Raw genomic sequence first — 12,246 nt, 5'->3', positions numbered from 1 at the left:
CCGGGTTCGATTCCGACCCGAGGTTATTTCCCGATCCCGTCTCTCTCTCCCCCGCTCATTTCCTGTCTCTCTATACTGTCCTATCTAAAAAAAAAAAAAGAGAGACTGAGACCGCGGTTGAAAGATGGCAAGTCAAGATAACGAGTTAGTGGCAAAAAAAAATACAACATCGGCAGTGTGGCAGCATTTTGGTTTCAAACCAAACGAAAAGGAAGAGCCAGCAATAATGTAAATGACCGCGCAAAATCGAAAAAAATCTAATATGTCCCCTAAGGCACACCATAGCCTGGGGTACTCCTCTTCCACGAGATCTCTCCAATGAGTTGTGTTTTGAGTAGGTTACATGAGTAACAACAAGGTAAAATAATATAACGTATGACATTTGGGATGTGGGTAATAAACGTTTGAAATGTCATCTACTGAAGAAACGGAAGAAAACATCGTAGCGTAAACTGTTCGGTTTCTGGTGGGAATTAGCAATGCGCTTGCTATCTTTGTTGGGTGTGTTAAACCGTATGGATTTAAGTGGAATAATTGTAAGGAGTTATGTGATCAAGACAACGTTTTAAGCAAGGTAAGGCCATTTGATTATTAATTTCCCCGCCATGGCATGACGTGGGCCCATATGATTTTGCCTTGTGCAGCTGTCACGCATTTGAATTAGGTTCGCCTCATTTGCGCTGAAGAATATGGTTTATCACGCAGTCTAAACGGACTTGGGTGTTGGTTGATTCTTTTTCTTTTTTTTTTATTTCCCATGCTTGAAAGGGTATGATCCTGCTCATCGTGTACTTTTTTTTGATGGAGTAGGTGAAATAGTGCTGCAAATGCGTTTCAACGCAGACATGTGTAAACGACAGCTGAATGCTATTTTCAAGATGAAGGAAGAGTTGCGTGATGCTTTGAAATATCTCTTAATCCATTCATCAATGCACAAAATTCGCTTTGCTGCTTAATCCATACCACAATGCACACAATTCGCTATGCTGCTTTTAAATAGTACATTTGAGGCATAGGCGCACGTTACACAGTAGGCCGAAACAAAATATTATTTTTTTCTCGGTAATACCGTATACCCCGGGAAAACACAGAGACGGTTTAAAGGTATCAAAATTTGGATACCGCCCAACCCTATATCCACATTCACTGGATTTTGAGAAACGGAGCATTTTGATTTTTTTGCAAATTCTATAAATAAAATCTTTATACAAAACATCCGACGAAATCGTTTTCGCTTAGAATGTAAACAAACGGGTGAAATGACAGAAGTAATTTGTGAAAAATGCTGCTATAATAAATTTTTGAAAGAAAAAAGTGTTCTTACCAACAAATGTTTATTCCATATTTTATTGCTTTTTTTTTGGGGGGGGGGGGGTGTTTTTGTTTTTGAGTAGAATTTTTATCATGTCCTCGGTTAGTTCAGCAACTTGCACCGCCATTTTGTTTTTCTCTACTCATGGTATATGAGCTGATAGCCAAGTAGTAGAGTAGCCAATCAGAGCGTGCGATTGCTCATATCCAGTGAATGTGGATAGAATAATAATTTAAGACCATGTGGTTCCCTACGTACGCGAACGTGCAGTGTTTTCTATTTGATGTCTGATAAGAATTACTAGTAGGTGTATGTCTTTAGCTATGTTTCATCTCACTTTCAAGTAGCTATAGTGACACACTCTCTTCCACAGGACTACACCAACTCGGGCTGGAACCTGAATAACATGCCAGTGCTGGAGCAGTCCGTGCTTGCCCACATTAACGCAGACATCTCGGGAATGAAGGTGCCTTGGCTTTACGTTGGCATGTGCTTCTCTTCCTTCTGCTGGCACATCGAGGACCACTGGAGTTACTCCATCAACTATCTGCACTGGTAAGAACATCAACGAGACAGAACGTGGAGGCTTTGCCATGGTATAACAGTGTGGCTTCTAGTTGTAACTGGAGATGTGAAGGTGCTGCTTCACAGCACTGTTGCATTCTCAAATCTGATTGAAAATATAAATAATAATAATAAAGCACAGTAACTTCTGTTTCCGGTTGAGAGTACACCGTGCATGTTTTGGCTGCTGCTTCTCACCAGAGCTTTTTATTTCTTATTATTTTTCTTTTTTTTCCCACCTTTTGTTTTTTTTTTTTTTCTCTGTGTGGGTTTTTTTTTGGGGTGTTTCGTCTGCCGGTTGTGGCGTGGCTCTGGGCCTGGTTTTGGGCATAAGTTCCTTTCGGGCCTTGGTCTGCTGTGGGTGGTGCCTGTGCTCCTTGCTATGAACTGTGGTGAGCTCCTCACTCTTAAACATCGGGGTTGTCCAGCGTTCTGTGCGGCGGTGCTTCTGTGCTTAGTGTGGTGTTCCAGGCAGTGTTGCCTGGTGGCGTCGCAGTGGCTGTGCGGGTGGTTTGGGGTATGTCGGTGCTCTGTGTGGCAGTGCTTCTGTGCTCACTTTGTGGATCCATGGCTCGGTGTTCCAGGTGATGTTGCCTGGCGGCTGTGCAGGCGGTGTGGGATGCGTCTTTGTGTGCCTTTTGGTAGGACTGTGGTGGCTGCGCCATTGGAGTTGTATCCTGATCATCTTTTGGTGGACTCTCTTGGTGGACTTTTTAAAATTTTTTTTCCCTTAATTGTAAAGCGACCATGGGTGTGAGAAAGGCGCTATATAGACCCCTTCGCATGTTTGTAAACAAACCGACCGTTGCCAGGATGCACGCGCAGCCTGGACCCAGAAACAATGGCGCTGCCCATAGACCGGCATTATGAGCTGTCAGATTATGCCAAACAATTGTCGTTACAAGATCGAGAATGCTACATAAATAAGTTAACTCTAACAAGTGGACATCGCCTACCGGATCCGCATTTAATTAAAGAGTGGACGGACGATGTTAGTAAGTTCCCTGGTATACAATGGCCAGATATATACTCGTACCTTATTGACAAGACTTCAGTGTACACCCACGAAAAACTTCGTGCCTACAAGTCTTTAGACGCATATGATTGTGTGGGCATGTACAGAACGTGTTTTACACTGAAATGGTTTTAATCAAATTATGCCAGTGATGTGATGGCAATGTGGCTTTAGCTACAACAGCAAATACCAACACTAAACAGCAATTTGCAGGAGGTAATGGCATGAAAGGAATGATAGTGTAAAGAGTGCAGCTAAGAGAAATCAGAGCTGCGTAAAAAGCGAGACGCAGAGAGCAGAAATGAAATTGAACGGGGCGGGAGCTAGGTTAGAGCAGTCAACGCAAGTTGGCATTTAGAGTGAGGGCACACAATTTTACCTTTCCATCCTTGCTTTAAAATTGTGATTTTCGGCATACACAAATAATGATGGCACAAAATCTGGACTGCTTGAGTCAAGCGAGAGCTCTCCTACAAACAAAACTGCATGCAAAGCTAAGTTAACATGCTAACAATATTCATTACATTGTGTAACTATGACCCAGCTAATCAGACAAACGTTACCAAAGTATTTTGCTACATCAATAAACGAAGACTAGAAAGAATAAAAAAGAAAGATTTAATAAATAGCCTGATCTTACCTGTGATGAAGTGGGCGCTGCAAACCCGTGCATTTTTGATAGTGCTTTCATCCCAGTCTACACGTTTGATGGCTTGTAGCCATAGACGTTGGGTTTTTTTTTTTTTTTTTGGAATGGGTGAGATCCTGCTGGAATTCTGAACATTTTAACCCCATCACTGCTACGATTCTGACACCCGACAACACAACAACTAGGCATTTCTGAGTCTTTTTTGGGTCCAGGCTGCGCGCGCAATTTCCGCTTACGTATGAATGATGTTTACTGCGAAGGGGTCTATAAATTGAACTTGATTAAGAAACTGATTATGGAGATCTGTGCATCAGTGAAGAATCGCAATTGTCAAGAGACAATTGATTTTCCTTGGCTACATCTCGAATGAAATGAAATCCTCACCAATGCTGAGTTTACAGAAATAATGTTGATGGAACAAATTTTATATCCGCATCTGTAAAACTTGCACTCCACTCTGTAGTCAAAGTTTTGATTTTGTATCATGTTGGTGTCTTGATGAAATGTTGAAAAGTGAAGAGTAGTGATGTTCTCTTCTTGGTGTTCTGTGAATCAGGGGAGAGCCTAAGACTTGGTATGGAGTCCCGGCTCATGCGGCAGAACAACTGGAGGCGGTGATGAAGAAATTGGCTCCGGAGCTTTTCGACTCTCAGCCTGATCTACTGCACCAACTGGTCACCATCATGAACCCCAACGTTCTGATGGAGCACGGTGTTCCAGTAGGTCAACACACGTACTGTACATGCACAACTGACAAGGGTTTTGTTTTTGGGCTAGACCCTTAGACCAGATTTTTTTCTCTCTCAGGTGTATCGGACCAATCAGTGCGCTGGAGAGTTTGTGGTGACCTTTCCGAGAGCCTATCACAGCGGCTTCAACCAGGGCTACAACTTTGCTGAAGCTGTCAACTTCTGCACTGCAGACTGGGTAACACTGATTCCCACCCCCCAGGAATAACTCTGTAGCACTTGAACATGGGCTCGAAGAGAACCATAAATCCTGTTTAGTCTTTGTTTGCTTCAGGTATTTTGAAAAGCAAATAGAAAATACAGGAAGCTGCACAGTGTACCCTCCAACAGTGTTGTTTTCGGAGGCTACTATTCTGCCCAGCTTTTAACAAAACCACAATAAAATCCCTGCATTTAGTACTTTTTTTAGTATACAAGTAGGTGTCAGTATTGTTTCATTGAGTTTAATCGTTCGTTAAGAGACACACTGATCTGCAGCACTGTTGTAGCAAAAAGATCCTTGGCACATTTATGTTGCTATAGTGTGTGTATACTTGTGTTTAATTATCGCCATTCCTCCTTTTGCTTAATGTTGCTTGCCTGTGCACTGTGTAGCTACCCATGGGCCGTCAGTGTGTGGCGCATTACCGGCGGCTGCAGCGTCACTGCGTGTTCTCCCATGAGGAGCTGCTGTGTAAGATGGCAGCGGACCCTGAGAGCCTGGATGTGGAGCTGGCAGCAGTCGTGTGCCGAGAGCTGGCAGAGGTGATCGAGGAGGAGAGCAGACTCCGACAGGCTGTGCAGGACATGGTGAGACACTGCTTCCTCTTTGCTTTTTGGCTAAAGCCTGTAGAGGCACCTGTCTGTAAGTGTATGTTTAACCAAGTTCGAGCATGTTTAAGAATGTAATTGGCGTGCCAGCCTCAGGTAGCGATTCCACAGTCGCGGTGTGGCTTCACTGCATACTGACTATGTAAGCGCCACGTTACATAACCTCAGTTCGCGATGTAATCCTCCGTGGCTGAGTGGTCTAGAGCACTGTCCAGCAAAGGACCAAATTTTGCAACGTCAGTTTGAATCCTGGTGTTTACGTAAAAGGCTGAGCTCAGACCTGCAGAGGTCAGTGTCTCCTTTTTTTTTTTTTTTTTCTCCTCTTCAATCCACAGATCACGACAGTTCACCTTTAGGTTTTGCAGCACTACAGGACCTTGAAATTCCATGTTTTTTTTTTTTTTTTACCCCAGTAAATATTAGTGAATGCTATAAATGTCATTTTTACATAAGGAATAAAACATGGCAAAAGCATGCTGTTATAGGAAAAATTATCCACACTGGCCTGATTTTTTTTATTTTTATTTTTTAAATTCCTCTTACACCGCAGTCATTTGCAAATTATCATTTTTAATTTATTAATCAACAACACATCATAATTTTTAACCAAGTTATACTTCTGTTTACCGCGAGTTGGCCTCGTGGTTAGTGTGTCTGCCTCTCGATCGGGAGATCGCGAGTTCTATTCACAGTTGGGTCATACCAAAGACCATCATAAAACTGGTACCTGCTGCCGCCGTCTGGCAAGGCACACCGCAATACAGATGCAAGTGGGGAGTCAAACTCTCGCAGTTACCAGAGGACTAGCCTCCCACAGTAACCCTAGCTATGTAATAGATGCAAGGCCGAGGGCTACGGAAACGGAGATCGGCGCCGCCCTGTGCACCACATGGTGTGGGAAGGGACTTGATAGTTCTGTTTAGTGTTGTGGAACATCTGAAAAACAAGTTGGTTCCTTTTATCACTTACACTTTTAACAGCTTTAAACAGTTGTTTTCTCGCCAGCCTCTTAATTTTTCTCTCTCTAAGTTAATAAGATAAAAACACTAGAAACATTTTCCATACCCTTATGACCAGAAGTTTACATACATCTGGATCTGAATTTTGTCATGGCTGGCAACATTTCACTTTCAATAATTTTTAACTTGACCTATATTTATCTATATTTTACTCTGTATTTGAGTTGCTGCAGCACCTGAATTTCCCTTCATGGGGATCAGTAAAGGAATATCTTCTTGGGAAGAATGATATTGTACAACATGTATCTTTTTTTAATAGGGGGAAAAAAGGAATTTGGTTCACAAGTTTTCATTTATTTTGGGTTTTCTGAAATCACCACAGGGTGAACAATAGGGTTGGGCGGTATTACGGTAAGAAGGTATCCCGAGGTATCCAAAAGTACCAACGGTATCGGTCTCATTACCGTCATTTTAAAAAAATATATAATAGCTAAATAAATATGGAGTACATGAGGTCATAATATAAAATAATAAATTGAAGATCATCCCGAATAACTGTGTGATCGTATTTTCACTAATTCTATCAATTTCCTAAAGAAGTTCTCATCGCGTGCAGGGTTGTTTATGTCGTTACCATGGCAACCCTGCGTGACATTTGGAGTCTGACAGAAAGCTTCGCAAGAGACTGAGACCGGGGGTGTCATGGCTCAGATGGCTAAGGCACCGTACCATAAATCCAGGGACCCGGGTTCGATTCCGACCTGAGGTTATTTCCCGATCCCGTCTCTCTCTCCCCCGCTCATTTCCTGTCTCTCTATACTGTCCTATATAAAAAAAAAAAAAGAGAGCCTGAGACCGCGGTTGAAAGATGGCAAGTCAAGATAACGAGTTAGTGGCAAAAAAAAAATACAACATCGGCAGTGTGGCAGTATTTTGGTTTCAAACCAAACGAAAAATCTAATATGTCCCCTAAGGCACACCATAGCCTGGGGTACTCCACTTCCACGAGATCTCTCCAATGAGTTGTGTTTTGAGTAGGTTACATGAGTAACAACAAGGTAAAATAATATAACGTATGACATTTGGGATGTGGGTAATAAACGTTTGAAATGTCATCTACTGAAGAAACGGAAGAAAACATCGTAGCGTAAACTGTTCGGTTTCTGGTGGGAATTAGCAATGCGCTTGCTATCTTTGTTGGGTGTGTTAAACCGTATGGATTTAAGTGGAATAATTGTAAGGAGTTATGTGATCAAGACAACGTTTTAAGCAAGGTAAGGCCATTTGATTATTAATTTCCCCGCCATGGCATGACGTGGGCCCATATGATTTTGCCTTGTGCAGCTATCACGCATTTGAATTAGGTTCGCCTCATTTGCGCTGAAGAATATGGTTTATCGCGCAGTCTAAACGGACTTGGGTGTTGGTTGATTTTTTTTTTTTTTTTTTTTAATTTCCCATGCTTGAAAGGGTATGATCCTGCTCATCGTGTACTTTTTTTTTGATGGAGTAGGTGAAATAGTGCTGCAAATGGCGTTTCAACGCAGACATGTGTAAACTACAGTTGAATGCTATTTTCAAGATGAAGGAAGAGTTGCGTGATGCTTTGAAATATCTCTTAATCCATTCATCAATGCACAAAATTCGCTTTGCTGCTTAATCCATACCACAATGCACACAATTCGCTATGCTGCTTTTAAATAGTACATTTGAGGCATAGGCGCACGTTACACAGTAGGCCGAAACAAAATATTTTTTTCTCGGTAATACCGTATACCCCGGGAAAACACAGAGACGGTTTAAAGGTATCAAAATTTGGATACCGCCCAACCCTAGTGAACAAGATGAACTGTGAACTTCTCTCTCTCTCTCTCTCACACACACACACACACACACACACACACACACACACACACACACACACACTACCGTTCAAAAGTTTGGGGTCACTTTGAAATGTCCTTATTTTTGAAAGAAAAGCACTGTTCTTTTCAATGAAGATCACTTTAAACTAATCAGAAATGCACTCTATACATTGCTAATGTGCTAAATGACTATTCTAGCTGCAAATGTCTGGTGCAATATCTCCATAGGTGTATAGAGGCCCATTTCCAGCAACTCTCACTCCAGTGTTCTAATGGTACAATGTGTTTGCTCATTGCCTCAGAAGGCTAATGGATGATTAGAAAACCCTTGTACAATCATGTTAGCACAGCTGAAAACAGTTTAGCTCTTTAGAGAAGCTATAAAACTGACCTTCCTTTGAGCAGATTGAGTTTCTGGAGCATCACATTTGTGGGGTCGATTAAATGCTCAAAATGGCCAGAAAAATGTCTTGACTATATTTTCTATTCATTTTACAACTTATGGTGGTAAATAAAAGTGTGACTTTTCATGGAAAACACAAAATTGTCTGGGTGACCCCAAACTTTTGAACGTGTGTGTATATTTTTATATATATACACACATTTTATATACACACACACACACACACACAGACACATACATATATATATATATATATATATATATATATATATATATATATATATATATATATATATATAAAACATACATACATACACACGTGTATGTGATATATATATATATATATATATATATATATATATATATATATATATATATATATATATATATATAGTGTGTGTATATTACACACACACACCACTCTCACTTGTATCAGAATGCAAGCAATCGAAGGAATAGGACACCTTATTATGAATCAAGCAGTTGTGATTTGTAGTTGCTGAGAAGAGTGTTAGGAAAATTTTGTAAATCCACCTTATATGTTTCATAAATGCATTAAGTTGGTAAACAGGAAGTTGATGCATGACAGACCTGAAAACTGTATAGAACCCCAAGCTGATGTTTGGTACAAAGTGGTTATGATTTGTGGTTGCTGTGAAAAAGGGTGGTTCAGACGGAAGGACCGAGGTAAACCAGTACCCCCCCTTCGGAGCGAGGGTATGAAAATTTACGTACAGCACACCTAATATTTTTGGTTAAATTTCCCTTAACAGGTTTCATCTTGGCCAGGCACTTTTTTTTTGGTTGCCATCAACAAGCTTCTGGCAAATTCTGGTTGGACATTTAACCACTCTTCTTGGCAGAATTGGTAGAGTTCCATTAAATTAGTGTGTTTCCTGGCACAGAACTGACTTTTAAGCACAGTCCACATATTTTCGATAGAGTTGATGTCAGGACTTGTTTTAAGCTTAACATTGACCTGTTTTCTCCATTCCACAACCAACTTTTGATGTGTATTTGGGGTCAGTGTCCTGTTGGAAGTCCTAATTGTGTCCAAGATTCTGATGGTTTGAGGTTATCCTGAAGAATTCTGAGGTAGTCCTCATTCTTCATTATTTCATCCACAGCTCCAGAGCATGATGCTACCACCACCGTGCTTAAGACTTGGTACAGTGTTCCACCTTTGGTCATTGTGGCCAAACAACTCCAATCTTTGTCTCATCTGACCATGAAATTTCCTCCAGAAGGCTTTTTCTTTGTCCATGTGGTCAGCTGCAAACTTTAGTCGAGCTTGAATGTGTAGATTTTGGAGCAGGGGCTTCTTTCTTGGGTAGCAGCCTCTCAGTCCATGGCAGTGTAAAACTTGCTTGACTGTAGACAGTGTTCTAGCAGCTTCCAGCTCATGGTAAGCCTGTGCCTTGGTGGTTCCTTTTGTTCCTGACTATCCAAACCAGTTTCCTCTCAGCTGAGGGTGACCATTTGATTCTTCTTCCAGTGACGTGGCTTGGCAAAGTGGTTACACCTCCCAGCAACATGTACTTACATAAAATTGTTTGAACTGATGACCTTGGAATCTGCAGATGTATAGAAATGTTTCCAGGAGACATTCCTGAGTTGTGTAAATCTCATCATCATCATCTCTAGCCGCTTTATCCTTCTACAGGGTCGCAGGCAAGCTGGAGCCTATCCCAGCTGACTACGGGCGAAAGGCGGGGTACACCCTGGACAAGTCGCCAGGTCATCACAGGGCTGACACATAGACAACCATTCACACTCACATTCACACCTACGGTTAATTTAGAGTCACCAGTTAACCTAACCTGCATGTCTTTGGACTGTGGGGGAAACCGGAGCACCCGGAGGAAACCCACGCGGACACGGGGAGAACATGCAAACTCCGCACAGAAAGGCCCTCGCCGGCCACGGGGCTCGAACCCGGACCTTCTTGCTGTGAGGCGACAGCGCTAACCACTTTGTGTAAATCTGTTAAATGATTTAGTTTGGTAAAGTGTATTGTATCTTCCATTCTCTGCCTGCAGGGGTTGCAGTCCTCAGAACAGGAAGTGTTTGAGCTGGTTCCAGATGATGAGCGTCAGTGTTACAAATGTAAAACTACCTGCTTCTTGTCTGCTCTGACGTGCTCGTGCAGTCCAGAGCGCCTTGTCTGCCTACACCATGCTGCAGAGCTCTGCAGTTGTCCTCTTGCAAACAAGTGCCTCAGGTCAGTGCACACACATCACATAAATAAGAATCTGCAACTCCGATCTTTGCGTGTGTGTTTTGTTGTACACGTATTATAGACCTAAATAGCTGGTGTCATGCAGCTATGTGAAACTGGTGTATCCTGTCCACACTAGATAATGAATGGATCTTAATTCATGTCTGTGTAACGCTCACATGTTCTGTAACTGTGTGTGTTTATAGGTACCGGTATGATGTGGAGGAGTTCCCTGCCATGCTGTATGGTGTAAAGTCCCGTGCCCAGTCCTACGACACCTGGGCCAAAAGGGTCAGTGAGGCACTGTCAGCTGATCAGAAAAACAAGAAAGGTAATTATTGCACACATTTACATATACTACACATGCACGCATTGACAACGTAACACGCCCCCACAGAGCTCTTTCGTCTCTGTTCTCAGATCTGATTGAGCTGAAGGTGTTGCTGGAGGACGCAGAGGACAGGAAGTATCCAGAGAACAATCTGTTCCGCAAGCTGAGAGAGATGGTGAAGGAGGCAGAGACCTGCTCTTCTGTAGCCCAGCTTCTGCTCAACCACAAACAGAGACACAAGTAAATTAACACACACTTATCCGGTTATGAATTAGGAATTCATAGGAGGCACAGGGAGGGTCGTAATAAGTAGTGTTATTTATATTAGTCTTAATTATAGTGTTATTTATAGGGTATAGTTCCTAATTATTGTGGGTTTTTTAAAAATTATTTTCCAAACTTCAAACTGTTTTTGTATTTATTCATTACATTTTTTCATTCTTTTATTCATTCATTTATTTAAATTTAATTTTCTTGAATGATTTTAATTTTTTAATATTAAAATTAATAAGTATGACATATATATAAAATACTATATATATATAAAATACTATATATATATATATATATATATATATATATATATATATATATATATTTTGTATGTATGTATGTAATGTGTGTGTGTTATTTGCCAGCTGGGAGGTCCGTATCGTGAAATACCATGACCGAGGTCTTGAAAGTGCTGAGCGAGGCCCTCTGGGCCGAGGTCACGGTATTTCACCATACGGACCGACCTTAAGCTGGTAAATAATTATATTTATTTTTTTCTTTACCAAATTCTAACAGAAAACGAGAGCGCCCGAAAGGGAAAACCGAGCCGAGCCGCCATTTTAAATCCTCATTCACGGCTGTAATGCAAATGGCTTCCTCCTCTGTATACAAGTGCACTTCCATGGCAGGAAAAAAACTACATTTTGCCGCCTATGTAGTCCCCTATTTATACAAATAGGACTCACTCAGGATTCAGCCATGTTTTTGCTCGGCGTTAGCAAGTTAGAGGTTTTTAGCTTTCTCCTGAAATGTGTTTTTTTTTTTTTTTTTTTTTTTTTTTTTTTTCTTCCTCAGGGTAGTAAAACTCGGCTTTCACTGTGAAGACTGTCATTATCGCTATCCATGCTGTAAAATTAATGCTATTCTCCTGAGAAATGCTGGCAAAAATTTATAAGATTTTTGATAATCTTATAAATAAATCTTATTAAAAAAAAAAAGATAAATGTTGACAAAAAATGCTACCATGTTTGTTGTTGTGAACGAGCGAGTTGCCAGAGGTCCGTATCTGGGGTCTGTACCATAAGATACGGACCCGCTCGCCAGCCAATCAGAGCGCAGGATTTGGACTGTGAAAAAAAAAAGTTATTCCACAAAATC

General features: G+C 41.3%; 1 protein-coding gene across 6 annotated transcripts in view; it reads left to right on the top strand.

The window, feature by feature from the left end:
* Positions 1-12,246, top strand: part of kdm5a (lysine demethylase 5A) — an 80,209-nt gene that overhangs the window by 34,417 nt on the left and 33,546 nt on the right. For all 6 annotated transcript variants that reach the window (XM_060903091.1, XM_060903090.1, XM_060903089.1 and 3 more), the window contains 7 exons: positions 1,686-1,867; positions 4,097-4,259; positions 4,348-4,467; positions 4,884-5,078; positions 10,366-10,547; positions 10,751-10,875; positions 10,965-11,115. In XM_060903091.1, coding sequence (XP_060759074.1) covers positions 1,686-1,867; positions 4,097-4,259; positions 4,348-4,467; positions 4,884-5,078; positions 10,366-10,547; positions 10,751-10,875; positions 10,965-11,115 — 1,118 coding nt within the window. The remainder of the gene's footprint in view (positions 1-1,685; positions 1,868-4,096; positions 4,260-4,347; positions 4,468-4,883; positions 5,079-10,365; positions 10,548-10,750; positions 10,876-10,964; positions 11,116-12,246) is intronic.

The sequence above is a fragment of the Neoarius graeffei genome, chromosome 21, assembly GCF_027579695.1.
Source record: "Neoarius graeffei isolate fNeoGra1 chromosome 21, fNeoGra1.pri, whole genome shotgun sequence".
NCBI classification, from domain to species: Eukaryota; Metazoa; Chordata; class Actinopteri; order Siluriformes; family Ariidae; genus Neoarius; species Neoarius graeffei.
This window is presented reverse-complemented; position numbering and strand designations above follow the sequence as displayed.